A 22,320-nucleotide genomic window follows, 5' to 3' on the forward strand; every position below is an offset into this window, starting at 1 on the left:
ACGAGAATGTTTCTACTCTACTCGTATTTTATAAAAGAGAAGGACTTACTTGTGAGGGCAGCAACTCAATCACTCATCTTGAGGCTTAATTAAGTGATGTTAGAGCTACAAACAATGTATAAAATTACTTTGTACAAAGGGATGTGTGATGTGGCACTTTTAAGGATTTGCAATCGCACGCACTGTAGAAAAGAGTAACCGCACAAAGGGACACCATCTCAAACAAACGGACCCTATCTTATCCCCCTCATTTTTAACCTTCTCCATAGTATATATACCCCTCACCACCTTATCGTTTTTACAATCTCTTTCGCTCACTCAATTTTAAAATTTCAATTTCTAGGGTTTCTCTCCTTCTCACATCTTTGTAGATACGTAGTGTAGTTAACGGTGTTGATTTCCTCTGCTAATCAAGTTCAAATTCTATCAATCTCAAAACCCTAATTTCTCCGGCAATTTGTACGTTCGTTCGTTCGTTCGTTCGTTCGTTCGTTCGTTCGTTCGTTCAATCAATCAAATCAATGGCACCGCCGCCAAGTAAGTTCAACAGAGCGTACGACGACAAGGAGGCGCCGCCGTCGAGCAATCTGTGGGTTGGAAACTTGTCGGCCGACGCGACCGACGCGGATCTGAAGGAGCTGTTCGGGAAATTTGGCGCGTTGGATAAAGTGACGACGTACTCGTCGCGGAGCTTCGCGTTTGTTTACTTCAAGCGCGTGGAGGATGCCAAAGCCGCCAAAGACGCCCTCCAGGGATCCGACTTCCGTGGGAATCCGATCAAGATCGAGTTTGCTCGACCGGTTCGTTCTAATTTCTGCGATTTAATTATTATTTTATTATTTTGCGGATTTTTGTATTTGTATAATAATTTGTTTGACACTCACGTTTTATGGTTTTTTTCTAACGTTTTATTGCCGAGAAGAAAAGTATTTCACGAAAATTATTATTTTATACGAAAAACAATTTCGGCCGGCAAATTTAGGAGCGATATATGTTGAAATTGAACCCAATTATTTGTCTGAGGACCGAGATGATTTGGGATAGATTCAACAAGACGGATACGATTTGATAATTCATTTTGATCAAATATAGATGATTTCCAAACACTTGTAATGCAGCTTGAGAAATTTTGTTTCGCTAATCAGCAACATTAAACATTTATGATCACAAATGTAATCGGCATCATTCTTAGTAATTTTAGATTAAGCTTGGGGGTTTTTCCTATAGAAGAAGATGACACACCATTGAAATTGGCCGCACTAAAGCACTTAACCAGACCTGAGCGAAATGAACATACTTATGGGATCTGCTAAACGTTTTATGAAGTTGTGTAGCTTTTCTCACAACAACCGACTGCATCATTTGATGGGATTGTTCAACAGTAGATGTGGATTTCACTTTTTAAAGGTCTACAAAAGACCTAATATATATAATACTGCGGGAGTATAATAGAAGCCTCCTTTCTTTCTGATTCTTTTTAGCATTTTGGAATTCTGCAATTCTTGAGGAGCTGGGCAATTTGATCCCACATGCTGCTTCAAAATGGATAGGGTTTACAAACTGGATTTGATTGATTACTAAAGATCAAGGGCCAATTTGGGATTCTTGCACCTCGGATTGAGCTATATCCTTTAAACACAATTTTTTTTTAAAAATATTTTGGAAAAAATACGTTCAGAAATAGTTCCCTCACTTGACAAAATGTGAAAAGAGGTCAAGCTCTTGCAACCTTAAATTAAGAACGTGTGAAAATGTTTTTAACTAATGATTTTTATAATTTAATTGGATTTTCATGTTCTTTAGCCAAACGTCCAAAAGAAATAAGGTGTCATTATGGTTGCTGAATATTTTGAGAGACTAAGCTAACAAAATAACTAATTGCCACGATGAAACTTTTTTTTTTTTGAAATTGAGTAATAAGAAATTTTTTAAAAAATAATCTGTCACATGTGTTTGTTAATTCTGATTGATGGAATGTATTTTTCTTCAACTATATTCCATCACATAAGAAACAATAGTTTGGATTATATTATTCTTCAAGAAATGAAGCTATCTACTATATCAAGATGGTTCAAATAAACAAAAGGTTATATTTTAACTAAATATAATTCTTTTTTACTTCTAAAAGTAATAAAATTTTACAGTGGATTAGGATGTTTGGATATGGGCTTTTTAAATTTAGGAAAATATCAGGATTTTGGATTAGCTGATTCTTATAATCAACATCTAAAATGTTTCTATCCCTGCATATGAGACCTGCATTGTGAAGGGTTGATAGTCCCCTAAAGTGGTTTTTGACATGTTCTATTACTCTTGTTGAGCTTCAGCTGTTGAAATTTGCCTCTGGAATGTTTTATCACCATAGCCATCTCAGTTGGAGCTAAATAAGAAGTTTAGAAAATAGAAAGCAAATGATGCTTCCTCTATGATTCTTTGTGATATAAGAAAAAGAGCAAAAATGCATCCCAGTTTTGTTAAATTGAAGCTTAATGGTGTTTTACTGTGGATTTGTTTTGTTGTCTATTGGCTTTTCAGAGTTATGTAAAGTCATGCTATTTGCTTCAAGCTGAATTGTTAGTTAAAATTGCTTCTGGATCAAAAGATGGAATTGAATTGATGTCCAGTTGCAGATTGAGCAATTCCATTGTTTGAAATCATTTCGGATTCAGTAATCTTAACTTATTTTAGAATTAAAATAAAGAATCTAAAGCTAATCTCAAATCAGACAAAAATAGGTTTGTTTTGATGTTTAGTATTGGGATAATACTGTCTATGGGTCAGACTTTCTTGAGCTTTTCATTCAATTTTGGGCTTTTATATAATTCCTATTAGATGTATTCATTTACTGGCAATATTCTGGAGTGGTGATTTCATATTCAATGTTAACCTTGTTATAAGGGGTTGCTTCTAATTCTTGTTTGCAGGCCAAACCTTCTAAGCATCTATGGGTGGGTGGAATTAGCCAAACTGTTTCAAAAGAAGAATTGGAGGAGGAATTTCTCAAGTTTGGTAATATTGAGGACTTCAAGTTCCTTAAAGATGGCAACACTGCCTTTGTTGAATACTCAAGACTTGAAGATGCGGCCGAAGCTTTGAAAAACATAAATGGTAGGCAAATAGGTGGCGAACAGTTACGTGTTGACTTTCTTCGATCACAACCCTCAAGAAGAGTAAGTCTATATGTTCATAATTTCAATTTGTTCACAGGGAAAGATATCTTTTGTTTATGAAAGATTTATCTTGATAGTTAAGTCTTATGAGTGATCATGAATTGATAGAAAGCTGAAAAGTGGTAAATCAGGTTTACAAGTATAGCATTTGCCTCTCTATGCCCTGAAGCAACTATTATTTTTCAAAAGTAAATTACAAAAAGTTGTTGATAACTAGAGGACATGATTGATTTATGATGCTCAAAGTTGGACTTGGTCTTGAATAAAATCTTCTCTTCAATATGTGCTAAGTTTGCAGGAGCGTTAGAAAGAAATTAAGCTATATTTTCATGTTGTTATGCATCTGTCCATTTTTCTATTGTCCTCTTGAACTTTGGGAAAGTTTTGCAGAATGGGTTTCAGTGTTTTTATATATATATATGTATCTTTTGCTCATTCTGAAATGGATTTACATTTTTGTTTTGCTCTTTTTCAGGAACACTGGCCTAATTCACATGATGCTAGGGATGGTCCAATTCTTGGTAGGGGCACTGGTTTTTCCGATAATCATTCGGCTTATAAAAGATCAGTGAGTCTCAATCTTTGACCTGTTAATTAGATATTGCAAAATGATCCATCATTTACGATGCTTATCACTGGCATTGTGTGATCAGCATCGTACAACTATTCCATGCACATTGCATGTGTGGCAGGCTGAGCAATTTAAACGCTTAGTGCTTCAAGCAGCTGTATGTCGAAGAACTGAATATAGAAATTAGTTTATTTCTTTGCTTTGGTTAGTTATGCTTTAATCAATTGCCTTATTTTGCAGCATCCTCAGTCTTCAGTGGGACGAAATAGAGATGGTCCACCGAGTAAGATTTTATGGGTAGGTTACCCACCTTCTGTTCAGATGGATGAGCAAATGCTTCACAATGCAATGATACTATTTGGCGAGATTGAGAGAATAAAGAGTTATCCTTCAAGAAATTACTCTTTTGTGGAATTTAGAAGTGTGGATGAAGCCCGGCGTGCTAAGGAGGGTCTACAAGGTCGGCTGTTCAATGATCCTAGAATCACCATTATGTTTTCAAGCAGTGAGCTGGCACCGGGAAAAGATTACCCTGGTTCTTATTCTGGAACTAAAGGGCCAAGATCAGAGATGTTTTTTGGTGATCAGATAAGACCTTCTCAGCTGGATATGCTTGGTCCTAATCAGTCAATGCAGCCTAATAATTTTGCTGGACATTTGCAACCAGCTGACATTCGTGGACCAAGTATGCCGATGCGGTCTTTTGGTGCTCATGGTGGTCATGAAACCCTGCTTTCAGGCCCAGACTTTAAGGATTTTCATAGTATGCAAGATCCTAATGCCAAAAATTTGGATCCAAACTGGAGAAGGCCATCGCCCTCACCTGGTATACGTACTTCTCCTACACAGGGTATTAGGCAACCATTGAATCATGCACCAGGTTCATGGGATGTATATGATGCAAACCAATTTCAACGTGATTCTAAACGTTTGAGGGTAGATGGTTCTATGCCCATTGATGACGCTACTTTCCCTTCAAGAAAGATTGATGATCATGGGCTTGCGTTGGATCAGTCATATGGGCTTGGTTCAATAACTGGTGGACCTGCTTCTGGTGCATTTGTGAACGTTCAAGGGAGGAATCGTCTTAGTCCAGTGGCTTCAAAGGTGACAGCTGGTGGATTTGGTCGAAATCCTATTGATAGTGATTTTATTTGGCGCGGCATTATTGCGAAGGGTGGTACACCAGTTTGTCGTGCTCGATGTGTTCCTTTCGGGAAAGGGATAGAGAGTGAGCTGTGAGTACACTTCGATTTACCTGAGTTCCTTCTGGTTTAAGATATACTGTAATAATTTTGGTTTAGTATGTGGGCTTATTAATGGTTTTGCTTTATTGAAATGTTTCTTGTTCGTTTTCTTTTTACCGTGTGGGCTTATTTTCATTTTTTGATCTTTGTGACTTTGTGCATTGCATGTCATGGAGTACCCAATGAATCTTTAGACATGACACTAATGCGTTCATATCCTTTTAAATTAAAATGTTTCTTCTTTGTCATCTTCTTTTGATTATTTGATTTATTTAGTTTTATATTGATCACACAAATTTTATTTTAAAAAATGAAGAAGATGCCAAAGTGAACCATGGTCCACAAGGGCAAGAAATACCGCGCTGTAGATTCTAACTGCCTGTGCAAAGTAAAACCCAGCTTCTCTGTTTCCCAATTGAGGGGTTTACCATGTCGAACTATTTCCTTGTTCATACATGCTAACCTAATTGCCTTTTATTCCTGAATTGGATGTTCTTTTGGCAAATACTGAATGTAATAAATTTCTGTATGTTTATCTGTTTCATTATTTAAAGATTTTTATATTTTATTTCACCATGGCTATTATTATTTCAGAACTGTTAGTTTAACAATGGTTTCTTTTAATTGAAACAACCTAGTATTCCCACTATAATTAAATAGGTGTTACCAAGTAATCTTTTGTTGTTCCTCATTGTATGCTTGGGTTTCTGTTTTGCAGTCCTGAAGTTGTTAATTGCTCAGCCAGGACAGGATTGGATATGCTAGCAAAACACTATGCTGAGGCTATAGGATTTGACATAGTTTTCTTCTTGCCGGACAGTGAAGATGATTTTGCTTCCTATACTGAATTCCTCCGCTACCTGGGTTCAAAGAACCGTGCTGGTGTTGCAAAGTTTGATGATGGGACAACCTTATTCTTGGTGCCACCATCAGATTTCTTGTCAAAAGTGTTGAAAGTTGTGGGGCCAGAACGTCTATATGGTGTTGTGCTGAAGTTGCCTCAACAAGCAATGGTTCCACCACAAACTGTTGATAAACAGAACATTCCACCACCTCATGCAGAGTATGGTTTAACTCGCCCAAAGGAGGAACATGTTTTGCCAGTGGACTACAACAGGTTTTCACATGATGACTCAAAGGTTCAATCAAAAATGCATTTCCCGCATGCTAGTGAGCCCCTTATAGCGCACTCAAGTTCCATGGATTATGGGTCAAATAATGCTGCAGCTATCTCCCAAGCTGGAGTCAAGTTAACACCTGAACTTATTGCTACTCTAACTTCGTTAATTCCTGCAACAAAGTCAGCAGAGGTTGCTCCTGGCTCGTCATCAGCCAGGCCTTTGTTAGCTGAACCTCATGTTCAGTCTATTGAACAATTGGGGAATCAGTACAATCCTCAAGCTCAATCCTTGACTCATCATTATGCCTCTATGTCTAGCACTCCTAGCCATTCTGCACAAATGCTCCTTGGGAACAATCAACTTCAGGAATCCACTGCCAGCTTATCCCAGCAGGGCATGGTGTATTCTAGGCCACTGCCTAATTTTTCAATCGCTCCTCAAGCTGCTCCTGTTGCTGTTTCACCTCCAGTGAATCAGCAGTATCAATTTGCAGCTCCTCCGAATTCTCAAAAAGGATATGGAATGATGCAGGGAACAGAGGCTTCCACATTATATGGTTCATCTGTTTTTCAGCAGCCTAACAATCCTACTGCTGTGTCAAATCAAGTTAATCTTTCGCAACCACAAAATGTCATGACGGTATCAGTGGACAAAGTGAATTTGGAGCACCCCAATCATGTCCAGCAGCTTCAGTCTGTGCTCTCTGGAGCTGGTCAGGGGACATCTGATGGAGAGGTTGATAAGAATCAACGATACCAGTCTACACTACAGTTTGCAGCTAACCTTCTGCTACAGATACAGCAGCAGCAGCAAACAAATTCTCCTGCAGGACGAGGGACTGGAAATCAGCAATAAGAATTCTCTAGGTAATTATTTCTAACATGGCTAATTATCTTGAGTAGATTGCCTTTATAGGAAAATATTCTCTCTGCTTAGCGTGGAAAATTGGCTTATTTAAGGAGAATGAAACATGTTAGATTTGTTTGTTGGTTGTTGTTCGTTGTTCACTGTTTGTTAGTGTTTTATCTCATAGTTTTAGTGTTTTCTGGTTAATTAAAATGCATTCTACATGATGTTCTAGCTGTGTATGGTTTGTGAAAGCCTTCTTTTAAAGTAAATCAACTGTGGAATTTATGTCTACTTTCACATTCCTCCAAATGAATGGTATTCTACTGGGTTTTTAAGCGTATTTGGGATTAAAGTGTTTATAAAGGGAGGATTGATTTCTAGTTCCTTTTAGAAGCTCTTAGTTATTGAAGTCTTTGGACAATAATCATCTAGAGTCTGATCCCCAGCTTTCTTTCTGGGGTTATTAGGGGTTTGCATTAATGATTGGCTTTAGGAATTTGCAAGGAATGCTGCTAAGAGACTGGTTACATCAGTCAATAGAGATAATAATAACCAAAAGTCATGCTGATTGTTGAATTCTAATTACTTCGGATGATGATAGGTTGGAGTATTCTTATTATGCATAAATGCAATGTTTTCTTGGCATCTGCTATATAACACGATTCTTACTGTTAGTTCTTGCCTATTCCCTTATACTGCCGCATCCGGTATTAACATGTCTGCTTATTGCTGCTTACATGTTATTTTTTAGTGTGGATATCATTATGTGTTGTCTACACTGCATATTCTTATGGTAATATGATTCTTTGCAATTGGTTTTGAGATTTTATATGATGTTAGTCCTTAGCTAACATGTAGTGCAGCTTAATATTGTATGTCTGTGGAACTTTCTTCCCTGAAGTTAGCTTATTTACTACTGACCTTTAGGGTGGAACCTTCTTAATTTTTTGTGTTATTTGTAACTATTGCGAGTTGTAACTGAACCTTGTATGATAAGTTTTCCTCAATTGAAAAATTAGTTGGAGGTGCATAATGTACTTGTTTCTTGCAAGTATGTAAAGAGAACTGCTACCAATGGGTCATATGTGTTAAAAATAACCCAAAATTAGTCTCAACAACTTAAGCTCGTGGTACTAAATTTTTGAAATTATAATATGTCAAATTTAGAAGGCTTAAGCTGTTACTTGCATGTGAAATAGGCTCTTGATACTATGGAATTCTGGTTTCAGCTAGAGATGGGGTTAAGGACTTGATCCTGTTGGTTGGCGAGATACTGCTTAGACAGAGCACCAATCTTAATCGTAATGGTTTGCCAAGGTCGAACTTGTACTAGGCAGTATTAAAAGTCAATTAACCAACGTAAATTGATTGGCTAACCTAATTGGAGTTGGTATGTTATGTAGATATAACGCAACACACATCAAAGAAACAATCTTACCTAACACACTGCGGAACTTTGTTAAGTTAGTCGCTACTCATAAATCATTTACACTTGCTAGTTAGTTGTGTTGTGTTCGGAATTCTTGAAGCAATTCTAATACCTGGTAGCTTCATAGTAAATTTTACTGAGAGCAGAGAAGTGAAGGCATCGGCTAAATATGAGCTGTTACTGTGATTTTGATAAGTAAAACTACCAAGCGAACTGGAAATGTGTTTTAGTTCTGTTCGTTGAGCGTCAATCTTTTACTACAATTCTTTTCTGCTCGTTAAAAATGGTTCGATTAGAACCCTTTGACATCAGTATCAAAACTCAAAAAGGTTTGATTACAGACTTTGAACATCTGCTTAAAATGTCACTCAGGAGTTGTTATTCAATTTGATGAGAGACGTTACAAACCTTTTAAAACATCACAAAACTTATTACTTGGATGGATGTTATGGGTAATGGTTATCGAAGATGAGTGTATCTAATGGAAAACGTGTACGATGAAGTGCAGAAAGAAACATTGGTTCATCTAAAAGTGATTTTTGTCAAAATTTATGAATCTAACGCGTTATTATGCTCAAGGGTTTTGAATGACGAGCCGTTGCTTGAGACGGTTTCTGGGAGCTTTTAATATTCAATTATGCGTGTGGGCCATGTTTAATTTGAGTGCGACTGTGCGAGGATGGGAAGAACATGTCCTAGGTTTGAACAGTTCCTGTCGAAGTTATCCTATTTCCTATGTCGGTGCCTACGAGAATTGGTTTATCAGATCAGTTAGTGGTATTACTGGAAGAAGGAAAAGACAAATAGAAAATTCACTGCGAGAAAACGATTTCCAGTGTCAATTATGTGGCGGTAGTCTGATGCTCTCCCGTCACGATTGAAGTGATCATTTGTACAGGTCCATATGATTTCTTGAACGTCTGTCGTGAATGCTTATTACGGTCAGAAAACCCAAACGGTCCCTTAATCAATGGAGAGTTAAAACAGGGAAAAAAAAAAAAAAAAAGACATAACAAGAATACCTTTCCTTTTGTTCTTGTTCTCATTGGTAGCAGATTCCCTCTTTTTTATTTATCTATTTATTATTATTGTTATTATTATTTTTTTAACATTTCCGGAATTAACACGTTGCTGGAAAGTGTTTTGGACATGAGTCGGCTGCACTACCGATTATGTCCCAACATTCAAACATAAAGTTGAAGGCAACTGCTATGGTGGAAGAATCTCCATCTTTAGAGTAATCGAAAGTGTTGTTATGATCGTTGAAACAAACACTGCGTTGGATCTAGTGGTTATAAAATTTGTTCTATAGTAGGAGATGTTACCCAAACTAGAAATTTGCTATTAAGGAGTGGCACACGACGGACAAACCTTGGATAAGACTTGTCAAAATTCTTAATGAATTTCATGTTTTTATGTTCAGCACCTTTGATGATGCCGTATCAGATATTACATTAACGTAAAAACTGGGGATTTTTTTACCTTAATCACTAGCTAACGAGGTTTGATGTCTCCAATTTTGTGTAGGTAGTTGGGCTATCGTTTTCGTTTTGCCTTTTTCCAAACTGGATGTTGAAGTGCAAGATATATGAAGAAGAAAAGTCTCGTAGGGTTTTGGATCGGATGAAATGAAGGGGAGCTTCTTTTTTTTGTTTCATTTTCAGTATGGCCTTGAGGGAATGTGCAGATTGGTCTCCCTCTTTCTTTCTTTTTTTTTTTATTTATTTCTTTTGGTAACTTATAATGTAAATATGCTTGCTTTAATTAGAAAAAAAAAATACCAGATCAAATGACTGCAAATTGTTGATTTTGTAAGCATAGTCTTTCTTTCTACTAATTAAATCCAAATGTAGTTTTCTTTTCGATTAGAAAACATTATCCAAAATGACAAAGCCATAGCATGAGACCCAAAAAAAAAAAAAAATCTGATTAATATAATGTGAAAGATACTTCGAACTAGATTGTGACTCCAACCTTGAAATTTATGATTTAATTTTATACTGGGTAAAAATTTAAGTAGTGATTATTGGTTAGTAAATAAAAAATAAAGTGGAGAGAATTCTAATTCGACATATTTACTCAGTACTTCATTTTGGTATTTTAAGTTAAAAAAATTACAATTTCATTCTTTAAAAAAAAAAAAAAAGAGAAAAAAACAAAAATATTAAACCCTAACTAAAAAAAGGTTAAATTACAGGATTTGGCTCAAGACCAAACACACGAAACCACATAAAACAAAAGTAACAAAGGTTATCACTCACGGTCACGGAGATGTGTGTACGAAAGCTACACACCCTTTGTCTTTGTCTTCTTCATCTCATAAATCTCTTACTCGACCGACATGACAACAATATTCACCTGAACTGAGCGAAGGGAGAGACCCAAAAAAAAAAAAAAATTATGGGTTTGGAGATTGTTGGCGATTTGGCTTTGAACGTAATACTATCAGGGCTGGGGCCAAAAGACACGGCCAAAGTGGCATGTCTCAGCAAAAGATTTAAGGCTGCTGCCTCTGAAGAGTGTCTCTGGTCCAAATTTTGCTCCGATGATCTTGATCTTGCCTCCCCTCTTGACCCTCTTGGAAACCCTGCTCCTTCTTTCAAGGTTTTGCTTTTGCTATATCTATAAGCTATATTGTCTGTTTCATGTGGTTTCTGTTCATGAGCTTTTTTTATTCTATTTGTTTTATTTTTATGATGATGGTTTTTTTTTTTTTTTTTTGTGCGCGCGCTGAAATGATGATCTTTTCGGGAAAAGAAGTTATATTTTCACATATGGGTTTTTTGGTTTTGATTCTGTTTATATGATTTCTTGTTCTTGATTTTTCTTTTTGTAAGTAAAAATTTGGATAGGAAGGAAGATTTTGGTGAAAATTTTGATGATGGGTTTTTATTTGTTTCTAAAATGCCGAATTTTGGGGTAAAATAGTTATTTTTGTCTTACTTCTCTGTCCTGAGATATTGGTGATTTGCTGTGATTCGTGAAGATGGAATATGTGGCTTTTGATGAACTTGAGAGAGATTTTTAAGAGTTGGGGCTTTGTGGTAGAAAATGGATTAAAAAAAAAGTTGAAAATTTTGTGGAGAAATTGAGAAAATTAATTTTTTTGGGGAAATTGAGGAAATTTTAGGTATTTTCTGCATTGCAATTACAGTTCAAACTTCAAACAAGTGCAATTCTCTATTTGTGCTGATGGTTTTTGATGGGTGATTCTTAATTTCCTTTGGTGATGTGAATATTGGACTATAGGGTTTAATATGATCGGGAAGGAGTAAACTATCAACCATTCAAAACATGGAATTTTTAATAAGAAGTAGAGAGAGTTCTAAATGATAGTTTGGGTATATGTGAAATCTCAAACACTTTTCTATCTAGCTAGTAATTTCATTTTTCCTTCAATGCAACTTATGGATGGATAAATTAATTATATTCAGTCCGTTGTGTGTGTGTAGATTTTTTTGAGTGTATAAATATATTTCTCAGTTCCAAATACTAAATAAATTACTTTCTGGATTGAATTGTAATAAAAAAAAAAAGATATATATCTATATTGATTGAAATTGGTATATTGACTGAGTGCTCTCTTACAATATTTCCCCAGGCAGCTTATCAGATATGGCGGGAAGCTTTTGGCATGTATCCATGGCCTCTTGTCAAACGAGTTAAAAGATGTTGGGATAGACTTAAAAACTGGTTGGCGGAAAATTTCCCAGAGGCTAAGGCTACTCTTCGAAAGGGTGCATCAGAAGCAGATATTCAACAGCTGGAAAAAAGTTTGAAAGTTAAGCTGCCCGTCCCAACAAGGATTCTCTATCGTTTTTGTGATGGTCAAGAATGCCAGACTGATGATTTTGAAAGCATAGGTGCAATGGGCCTCATTGGTGGATACTCTTTTTATGGGCATCTGGTAAATGTATACTTGATACCTTTGAGTCACATTATTATGGAAACAAAGGAGATCAGACGCCACTTGGATTTTCCCGGCAGAGATAAATATGTTGTCGTGGCCTTTTCTTCCACATATAGTGAAAAGTTTTTCTTCCTCAATTGTACCAATGGCCAACTATATGTTGGTACCAAGAATCTTCTGTCAGATGGAGAAATGATTCCATGTGTACCAAACGCACTGATAGCCTTGGGGCATGGCTGTAACAGTGATCAACAGCAGGATGGTATGCTGCTATGGTTAGAAGAACATGGCCGTCGCTTACATAATGGCATTATCAGACTTCGTGATGAAGAAAATCTCAAATTTATTAATCTTTTTCCTGAGGAACCTCCCCTCTGCTCAATTGCTGTAACCAATGGTGTGAAGGTAAGTTACTCTAGCGACTTGCGTTGGCTTTAGATTTGCCAGTTTTGTTGTCTGCGAGTTGCGGGGTTCGTTGGAAGAGAACCTTGGTAAGGTGAACAGCTATTTATTATGGCCAATGCCAGTCTGTGCGGCCCATTTGACCATCAATTAGAATAGGAATTCCAAATGCCTACTTTCTCATGCATGCTCTTCTTCCGCGTGTGAAGAAAAAATAGTAATCTTCTTTTATTTCAGCACCATATCAAAGTTTTGGGGGTTTGTTCTTTTATACTTCCTGCTGCACATAGTGTAATTATTTATGCTTGTAAGGTTACATATATGCATACTCCCACACAAAAAATGCATGTGCAAATTGTCAAATTTGGTTGCTTGAGGCTAAAGTGAAAGCCACTGCAATCTGAAGTATGTAGTCTGGTTGATAAATGAACATTTCCTGTTTCCTTCCTTTCTTGTTAGGTACTCTGTAATGGGATTTTAAATAGATAAATTTAAATGCCATTTGAAGAGGAGTCATTTATTCTCTGCTAATATTGACTAGCTTTCTTGTTAGATTAAGAGTTCTCCACAGCAGCGGTCTAAACTTTTGATTCTCCATGAAGCAGAAATAAATTTTTGAAAATTGACATTTAACTGGTACATTTTTGAAGCTATATATATATATTGGAAGTATAGGAATTCCCTTACTCGCTTTAAATTATTTTTCATCCCTTATATGCTCGGTGATGTTACTTAATTAATATTCTGCCCTGATACTGTCATGCTAGTCATTATTATAAGAAATCTAATAAATGATAATCTACTTCAGATTCGTGCCTCTGCTGTATTTATTCCGGAGTTGGCTGACCCTGAAAGTGACACCGAGAAGTACTTGTTTGCTTATTCAATTCGCATGTCTCTACTGCCTGAAGGATGCGTCATAAATGGAATGACTTTCAGCTCTTGTCAACTGCAACGTAGGCATTGGATAATCCATGCTAATAATGTTGTCGTATCTGATGTTAGTGGAGAAGCTGTGATTGGAATGGTATGGCTGAAGTTGATCGTTTTCATTTTTCCTCCCTTATTGTAGTTCTCCCTGTAGATATCCACTGCAAGCTTTTGTTGCTGCTTTTGCTGCTGTAGAAACTTTCAAGTGACATGATTATTACCTGAAACTTTTCATGTGATTAAGAAAAGCTTCACGTAAAATTTAAGGGTTATCATTTTCAACAAATGAATAAAATTTAGAGGCTCATCTTTTCTATGAATGAATAAAAGTACTTTACCTTTGTGCCTGCATAAAAGTGTTGGAAACTTCATTCTTTCTTCTCTTGTATGTTTGCAGTATCCACTTTTGCATCCAGGTCAGAACGAATTTTTTTATCAGAGTTGCACAAATCTACCAGCTTCTCCAGGCTCTGTCAGGGGTTCTTTTACGTTTGTCCCTGGCAGGTACTCAATCTAAATCCTTTGTACTAATCTTCCTGACAATCCCAGCTGTTATGAACCAATTTAAGAGTTTGCAGCTTTTCCCTATTGTTTATTTAAAGAGTGCATAGTTCATGTCAATGCTATTACTGACATGATAACATATTCTTTGTCCAGATTGGCGGACCCGAAAGGCAGTCCATTTGAAGTAGTTGTGGCAGAGTTCCCCCTCCAACGCCCAGACTACATATTCTGAAAATTGTTTACATGGTTGTTATATGTTTGTCATCAATTAGTAAATGAATAGTAAAATTATCTGCATTTGTGAACTTAGCTCAATTATGACTGGGCCAAAGACCATCAGAAGGTGTCAAACTGGAGGAAGCAGGAGTTACATCTATAAGCCTGGCTTGGGTAACTGCAGACACCTTGCTTTTTCAGCTTCACTGGACTGTCATCCAAAATCCGGCCACTGCTCTGGGCCTCTGACATCCAGTGGTTGGGAGTGCAGGTCCCGGGTTGCAACTGAGAGCTTTTTGTATAAATTTTTGCATTTTGTAGGTGGGTTAAAAATCACTGCTCGAGTTCTTGCTTGGATTCTTTTTCTTTAAACTTTGAGCAAGGTTGTACTTTGCTAATAATGGTTTTGCATATTTCTACATAAATGCCTGTTGTAATGTTGTTATAACATTTACATGATATTATAAAATGTGGTTGATGATTACTTAATTCCAATTACTACAACCCTTGATGTCTCAGAATTTTGATTCATTGGCTTTTCTTTGATTTCTTGCTTCCCAATTAACTTAACACATTTAAGTCCTTGTGGGGGACGGCTTAGGTGGGAGTAAATGTCAATTACATAATATATCATTATATATGAATTTCCATGTAATTTAAATAAATAATTTCCAATTAAGTGGGGATAAACTTCACATAGTGTTTCTTAATATTTCATTAGTGCCTCAATAACATCCAACTTAATTATCTGTCACCATGTAATTTACAATTGATAAGCTTGATTTGAATTGACGCAAGTGAAACTGAAAAAAAAATAAGAACAAATGAAATCAAGCCAAACTGTGGTTTAAATTAACTTCTAATAAATCATTAATTAATTTTGTTTAGTACTTATGTTTGTGTCTGTAGTCATTTCAAGTTTCTTATAAAACTCACGTTGATTTCAATGGAGATTGGTGTATCGTTTATGACAATTAATAGTAATAATCGTGAACTAAATTCTCAAATATAATTATAATGATTGATAGCATCAACAATTTCATCATTACTTCAAATGTGATCCTAATCACTTAAGATTTAAGAAGATATCGATCAACTAAATATTTCTATGATAAATTCTATTATTAAAAAAAATCATTTATTAATATTCGGAATAAATTTTTGTTATCTATTTAAATATATGAAAGAAATACTACTAACTAAGCATGCATAAATAAACTTAGTAGTCTTCTTAAATGAGTAGGGGACAACTAAGTTACTAGCATATGTACAATACTTTATAAAGTGTAAATACTAAAATAAATTTAAAAACAAATCATTTTTTAAATTAACTAAATGCTCCGAAAACAAAATTTGGAAAGCGTAATCTTTGTACTAGATTTAGTGTAATTAATTACTTTCTTTATTTACCTGTGGCAATATCTTTTCTACATTAAAATCATTAACAACATTAACTAATAAGATGGATAAAAAATTCACAAAAAAGAAGAAGATTATAAACCAACCAGAAAGTAGCTTATACCTACACTTGAGATACACACAAGGATTTCCCACCTGGATACAAAATCCCGCGCTTTTGCCATCTGGCCCACGTCGTTCACATGTCGTGCTCCTCATACTTGTACCGAAGACACGTAAGCCTTTTAATTCCATCCCAACATTCATTCCAACGAGTTTTTTTATCAGCCAAGTCTTTTAGACTTCTGTTTTTTTATAAACAGCACGAAAGTTCTTACATTTATCTATTGAGCCCCTATTGTCATTAAAATTTTCAGTTAATAAAAAATTTACTCAGATTCAAAGAGACGAAGATGGGAACACATAACACAGATTCAATGAAACTTTCCACAATAAGAAAGAAAAAAGAAATAATGATAAACACAATGCATATCTTATCTTGCACGTATATGATAGCATACTCTAGTCTGTTTAATCACAATGTTATTGGTTCCCTTTAATTGTAATATTCATTTAACATATTAAATATTTTTTGAGAAATTTTAACCCATGCAACATAATTCTTAATACATTTTCTAAAATATTTATAGTATAACATATTCAAATTTTAATTAGTTTTGGTCAAATATAACTAAATAGTTATTATATTTAAGATAACGAAATTATTGTATCGGATAAGAATAAATCAACACAATATAATCAATTATAAGTTCACCTATCATGAATTTTTTACTTAGATCCGACACGATTACTAAATAAATCACGTGGATTCAATACGATTAGATCATTTTCGATCAACTCAAATTTGCTCACTCATATTGCGCTAACGTGTCATGTCTGAAACTGTCACCCCCCAAACTGTCATGAATTTTTTACTTAGATCCAACATGATTAGTAAATAAATGACGTGGATTCAATACGATTAGATCATTTTAGATCAACTCAAATCCGCTCACTCATATTATGCTAATGTGTCATGTCCGAAACTGTCACTCCTAAAATATATTAATATAATGGTATAGGGACTTATAGCATAATATATGAAATATTGAATGAAAAATTCAAGTTTCTTGACCTACATGCCAAAAAAATCCACTAAATGACTCTAATCCCAAACGTACAACACCAGATTAGCAAATACCAAACAAATGGCCCCACTACCATTTTAGGCACATGTAATCTACGATGAAAAACTCAAGTATAAAATGAAAAACGAAAACAAAATTCAGAGAGGAGAAAAAAAAAAAAAGGAAAAACAAGATTTTGCATTTGTGTTGTGTAAGAAAGAAGCTTCTCTTCTCTCTTCTCTTGCGTGTGTGTGTGTCTCTCAGATCTCATTGTAGTGTTATTTTTGTAGATAAACGTTTAGCAAAAAAACTTTAATTTTTTTTTTTTGCCTTTTTCGTTAATTAAATTTATTCTATGATTTTCTCTTTTTGTAAAAAGCCCGTGGATTCTCTGCGTTGTCGTTTCACTTTTAAGCAATTTTATAATTCGAAGAAGATCTAGCTAGGATTTCACTTCCCAGTTTTTTATTTTCCTGGAAAGCTTGGATTTTTCCAGGAAAGTTCCGGCATTTCACCTTCGCGAGGGAAAGAGCTCACTTTTCTCCGGCCGGCTGTATCTAGGGTTTGCTTATCTGAATCTTTTCTCTTTGTGTAGTCAGTTTAGTGATATTGGAGATTTTAATATTTTTAATATATACATATTTTTTGTACTAGTTAGAGTTTGTTGTGTGATCTATGTTTGTTTGTTGATTTCCATTTGTAGTGTTTGTTAGTTTATCTAAGGTTTAGTTTTGGAACCTTGAATTCTCAATTGGGTTTTCTTTGTTGTGTTATCAAGGGCTTTTAAATCTTTATTGCTTAGATATTTGAAAAAAGAAAAAAGAAAAAAGAAAAAAGAAAAAAAAAAAGAAAAAAAAGAAAGGTGTCTCCCCCGGTTAGTATATTGCCCAATTTAGGGATTTGGGATCGTAGGGAAGTTTGCCTCAGTTAATTATTAGTATTCTTATTAAGGAGGTTTAGAAATTTTTGTTCTGGATGGATAAGGATAAGTCTTTGAGCCATGGTGGTATACCGCCTCCATCTGGACGTTACTCAAGCTTTTCTCCTCCTGGAAATAATAATTTCAACGTGAAGCCTGAGCTGCCATCGTCTTCGTCATTTCCTCCGCTAGCTCCAGGTGGTTCTAGCTCAGACGGATCTCATTTTGGTCATCAATCTGATTCGAACCGCTTTAGCCATGATCTTAGCCGAATGCATGATAACCCACCGAAGAATGTGGGCCATCGTCGAGCCCATTCTGAAATCCTTACTCTCCCTGATGACATCAGCTTTGATAGTGATCTTGGTGTGGTTGGTGGTGCTGATGGGCCATCTTTATCAGATGAGACGGAGGAGGACTTACTGTCTATGTATCTTGATATGGATAAGTTCAATGCTTCTACAGCAACATCGGGTTTTCAAGTGGGTGAGCCATCAGCGGCTGCAGCTCCAGCACCCACATCGGCGGCGGCTGCTGGCAGTGGAATTTCTTCTGTAGAGAATGTGGGTGTTGGATCTACTGAGAGGCCTAGGATTAGACATCAGCACAGCCAGTCAATGGATGGTTCGACGAGTATTAAGCCAGAAATGCTCATGTCAGCTTCAGATGAGGCGCCTTCTGCTGATTCGAAGAAAGCTATGTCTGCTGCTAAGCTTGCTGAACTAGCACTCATTGATCCAAAGCGTGCAAAGAGGTATTATTAGAAATCCTTTGAATGATCTTTTGTTTTGTCACTAACTCAGAATTGAGTTAGTTTACATCTTCAAGCATAAAATAAGCATAAGATACTTGTTAAACGTATTGATATTACCCATACTAGAGTACTGCTCCCTTGGAGTATATTTATTCCTTGCATACTCATTTTTTTGATAATGTATGAAGATCTCATGTCATGAAGTTTCTAGGGAGAAAATAGCTCCTCCTACATATTGTTAGTGCTCATTGTTCTCATAGTAAGAATAGTCAACCAGGGAAAGTCCCATTAGGAAGTGCAAGGGGCACTGCAGATGACTTCCTTAGTCTAGTTCCGTGCTGTTCTCATTAAAAAGAAGAATCGCAGGAAGAGCGGTAAAGCTCCGTAAAACCTTTCTTTGAAGATTCTGGGCAGAACCAAATGCCTAACACCTTCTTCTGCATTGAAAAATTCTGATAGTTCTCATCTAGAAGTTTGATAACTATCCCTGGCCATTGTGCCTGCACTCATTCTCTATCCTAGAAGATGCCCGTCAGGAAGTGGGTTGTGAATTTATACAGCTATTTGCTCTATCCTCATGGATCTTTCTATTATCTTCGATATGCTTTAGCAAGATCTTTATTATCTGTATGATTCTCTCTTCTGATGATTATTCTGATTCTTTCTCTTCTGATGATTATTCTTGTCCTCCTTCTTTTGTTTGTTGTCTACCTATATTATTTCATATTTCCGTAAGAGACTAAAGAAACAAACTACTAATTTACTATTTTATGCATTTTATATTAACACTACAAACTCTCTGCAATGTGATAGAATCTGGGCAAATAGGCAGTCAGCTGCAAGGTCAAAGGAAAGGAAGATGCGATACATAGCTGAGCTTGAACGTAAAGTACAGACATTACAAACTGAAGCAACCTCATTGTCTGCTCAATTGACATTATTGCAGGTAAGTTATATGAAGTCACCATAGTCATCAGTATTGTCAGAGATCGGTTTCTGTCGTATGAATGTTTTTGACTTATTTTTCTGCTATTTATGGTATATTCCATTAATAATAATCCGTGTGTATTGTATTTTTATTCCCATGTGGAATGTATTTAACTTGTACAATGAAAATGATTGATATGTATGTTTATCTTGTGTTTTTTTTTTCCGCCTGAGCAGAGAGATACTAATGGTCTGACTGCTGAAAATAGTGAATTGAAACTGCGTTTGCAAACGATGGAGCAACAAGTCCACTTGCAAGATGGTGAGGATCTCTTGGGAACCTTTTACTAAAGACTTATATCTCATTCCAATTAGTTGTCATTTCTTACTCTTTAACATTCATCTTCTTTCTCATTTTAATGGGGAGACATACGGGAAACCATACTTTTTGGGTTTATAAAATGATTGACATACAGGAAACCATGTTTTTTGGGTTTATAGTTTGTATTATGTTCCACACATTCTAACACGACCAGAACTTATCACTGTTCAAACATTGTGACACTTCCGTAAGTTAGTTTATGTGTAAATTTGTATTGTTTCTTATACTGCAAAAGAAGGAAAAAAAATTAATGCCAACTTTACTGTTTCAAGGGTTGTTTGTGTGATCTGTGGCTCTTTGTGTAACATCATATGTTTGATAGATGTTATTCTTCTTAGGTTTTCTGGTTTTATGTTTAGGATTAAATCTGGATATATTGGTAATTTACTGAGGACTAATATAACAATAACAGCCAACTGCTGAGAAGGTTCCTGATCTGTTTGTGGAGCTATTTATTTTTTCGGTATTCTATTTCAATTGATTGATTATGTTTTTAAATGTCGGGTCACTTGGGAGTCAAAGTAAAACTTCTTACTGAAGTAAGATGCTTGAGAGAAAAGCAAGAGATACAATGAGGAATGAAAATTTGGTAGTATTCCATGTTCCTCAGATGCTACTAAAAACTAATCTTCATTTCCTTCATAGTAATATTGAAGATGACACTTTTCAAATTAGCCTGATAGATATCTGATAATATTTTTAAGTGTACTGAAAAATTACCCCAGAAACTCGTACATAGTAAAATTCGTCTTGGATTCTTTCAATGTGTATCAAATGCATGTTGAACGTTGGGATGTTTCAACTTTCAAATGCCATGCAAAGAATTAGTTTTAATTAATTTCTTTAACATTACAACATAACTTTTAACTAATGTATAACAAGAATGTGTGTAGAATTTAGAAGTAATTAAATGTTCAACAAGGTTATATATTGAATTCATAAATCATTTCTTTAGTTGTTAATATATTTACACCTTTTTGTATCTAGATCCTTTACGAATTTTCATAGTTGCATTGACTGGGCTGATGTCAATGACTTTCTTCTGTTGCATAATATATGATATGAAGAGATGTTAGCTTCCTTATGTTTTGTTATTCATTTGCAAACTTGTCAGGCTCCTTTTTTTTTTTTAAAAAAAATTAACATACCATTTTTTCTGTGATTGCATTAAATTTTGTTGGAATTGCTGTGTGTGTGTCAAATTGCTATAAAAGATTTCTGTATCATCAAAGATGTTGCTAAAACTGCTTTCTTCTCCAATTTGATATTTGGTGGATTGTCTCTGCAACATTTGTACATCTTTGTATTTAAATTATGTATATTAAGTAGTAATTTAATGCAGATTGCTACTATCTTTGCTGCTTCCATTTTAGTTGAATGTCTTCAGATGTGGCATAGTCATCGAAGAAAGGTTTAATCTATCCAGCACTTTTAGAAGTCTTAAGTAGTGCATTATTATAATTGGTGTATTGCTGTAATAAATTATAATTTTTAGCGTGATAAATCTATAACAGCTTTCCTTTCCATGATGCACACGGTGTTATAACGAGGTATTTAAACTTTTATGATTTATGTCTTAAAAATGCTTACTTTTTGTTTTTGTGCCAGCACTAAATGATGCACTGAAGGAGGAGATTCAGCATCTGAAGGTATTGACTGGCCAAGCAATGCCTAATGGTGGACCAATGATGAACTATCCGTCTTTTGGAGCTGGTCAGCAATTTTACCCAAACAATCAAGCTATGCATACTCTTCTAACCGCGCAGCAGTTCCAGCAGCTTCAAATTCACTCGCAGAAGCAGCAGCAGCAGTTCCAGCAGCACCAATTGCATCAGATGCAGCAGCAACAACTGCAACAGCAGCAGCAGGAACAGCAACAACAAACTGGGGAAATTAAAATGAGAGGATCAGTGCCTTCTCCCAACCAGAAAGAGAATACTTCAGATGTCAACCCGTCTATATCAAAGGATTGAGGAATGAATCGAGCAGTTGTTACCAGAATCCCAGTTTCAGTTGTCAGATAGGCTCATTTTGCCATGTTCCTTTAGTGTTTTTAGATACATCTATAGCTTATTTCTAGGCAGTTATTGGATTTTAGATGGAGATTGGATTATGGGAGATATATATTACATGATATGGCTTATTTAGAGACTTTTTTGCACCTGTGGGTCTCTGCATGTGATTTGTTAATTCAAATTTGGTAGGTTGCTCCTATCTTACAGTCTTAGGTCGCTATGTTGAAGTTTCCTTTCAGTGGGCTGTGGCTGGCTTTTATAGCTAGTACGATTCTTTTATTACATGTTGGTTCTCAGTATCATGGTATGTGTGCATTACTTGTGAGTTGTTTATTGTCATTCAAGTGTGTTTGCAATTGTTGATTCATTTTCGCGTTGTCCTTGATTCTGCTATCGGTTTAGAATTTAACTTATTGCCTGATGATTTTGTAATTTTTCAATCCAGTTAT

General features: G+C 35.6%; 3 protein-coding genes across 5 annotated transcripts; all 3 read left to right on the forward strand.

The window, feature by feature from the left end:
* Nucleotides 1-285: 285 nt before the first annotated feature.
* On the forward strand, nucleotides 286-10,260 carry LOC102630663 (flowering time control protein FPA). Of its 3 annotated transcripts, none has more exons than XM_006478674.4 (6): nucleotides 286-800; nucleotides 2,925-3,170; nucleotides 3,646-3,738; nucleotides 3,982-4,979; nucleotides 5,707-6,975; nucleotides 9,915-10,260. In XM_006478674.4, the coding sequence occupies exons 1-5, from the start codon at nucleotides 522-524 to the stop codon at nucleotides 6,962-6,964; spliced, it is 2,874 nt and encodes a 957-aa protein (XP_006478737.2). In that variant the 5' UTR covers nucleotides 286-521; the 3' UTR covers nucleotides 6,965-6,975; nucleotides 9,915-10,260. The 3 variants fall into 3 exon arrangements, with proteins under 3 accessions (XP_006478737.2, XP_015385984.2, XP_052294221.1); XM_015530498.3 differs by lacking the exon at nucleotides 9,915-10,260 and adding an exon at nucleotides 8,188-8,460; XM_052438261.1 differs by lacking the exon at nucleotides 9,915-10,260 and having other exon boundaries at nucleotides 5,707-7,995.
* A 340-nt stretch (nucleotides 10,261-10,600) lies between these two features.
* LOC102630354 (F-box protein SKIP16) lies at nucleotides 10,601-14,838 on the forward strand. Its single transcript, XM_006478672.4, has 5 exons — nucleotides 10,601-10,991; nucleotides 11,989-12,702; nucleotides 13,508-13,726; nucleotides 14,027-14,133; nucleotides 14,287-14,838. Exons 1-5 carry the CDS (start codon nucleotides 10,788-10,790, stop codon nucleotides 14,363-14,365), a joined length of 1,323 nt encoding a protein of 440 aa, XP_006478735.2. The 5' UTR covers nucleotides 10,601-10,787; the 3' UTR covers nucleotides 14,366-14,838.
* A 2,195-nt stretch (nucleotides 14,839-17,033) lies between these two features.
* LOC102629290 (probable transcription factor PosF21) lies at nucleotides 17,034-22,173 on the forward strand. The gene is made up of 4 exons (XM_006478670.4): nucleotides 17,034-18,547; nucleotides 19,361-19,493; nucleotides 19,712-19,796; nucleotides 21,465-22,173. Exons 1-4 carry the CDS (start codon nucleotides 17,850-17,852, stop codon nucleotides 21,827-21,829), a joined length of 1,281 nt encoding a protein of 426 aa, XP_006478733.2. The 5' UTR covers nucleotides 17,034-17,849; the 3' UTR covers nucleotides 21,830-22,173.
* The last annotated feature ends 147 nt before the right edge of the window (nucleotides 22,174-22,320 follow it).

Source organism: Citrus sinensis, chromosome 3 (genome assembly GCF_022201045.2).
Source record: "Citrus sinensis cultivar Valencia sweet orange chromosome 3, DVS_A1.0, whole genome shotgun sequence".
Taxonomy (NCBI): Eukaryota; Viridiplantae; Streptophyta; class Magnoliopsida; order Sapindales; family Rutaceae; genus Citrus; species Citrus sinensis.

Bases quoted from the DNA above. Each gene is read 5' to 3' on its own strand.
- LOC102630354 (XM_006478672.4), top strand. From the start codon at position 10,788: ATGGGTTTGGAGATTGTTGGCGATTTGGCTTTGAACGTAATACTATCA. The intron at 12,703-13,507 runs GTAAGTTACTCT...AATCTACTTCAG, and splicing joins CTGTAACCAATGGTGTGAAG to ATTCGTGCCTCTGCTGTATT. The intron at 13,727-14,026 runs GTATGGCTGAAG...GTATGTTTGCAG, and splicing joins GAGAAGCTGTGATTGGAATG to TATCCACTTTTGCATCCAGG.
- LOC102629290 (XM_006478670.4), top strand. From the start codon at position 17,850: ATGGATAAGGATAAGTCTTTGAGCCATGGTGGTATACCGCCTCCATCT. The intron at 18,548-19,360 runs GTATTATTAGAA...GCAATGTGATAG, and splicing joins GATCCAAAGCGTGCAAAGAG to AATCTGGGCAAATAGGCAGT. The intron at 19,797-21,464 runs GTGAGGATCTCT...TTTTTGTGCCAG, and splicing joins ACAAGTCCACTTGCAAGATG to CACTAAATGATGCACTGAAG.
- LOC102630663 (XM_006478674.4), top strand. From the start codon at position 522: ATGGCACCGCCGCCAAGTAAGTTCAACAGAGCGTACGACGACAAGGAG. The intron at 801-2,924 runs GTTCGTTCTAAT...TCTTGTTTGCAG, and splicing joins AGATCGAGTTTGCTCGACCG to GCCAAACCTTCTAAGCATCT. The intron at 3,739-3,981 runs GTGAGTCTCAAT...CTTATTTTGCAG, and splicing joins ATTCGGCTTATAAAAGATCA to CATCCTCAGTCTTCAGTGGG.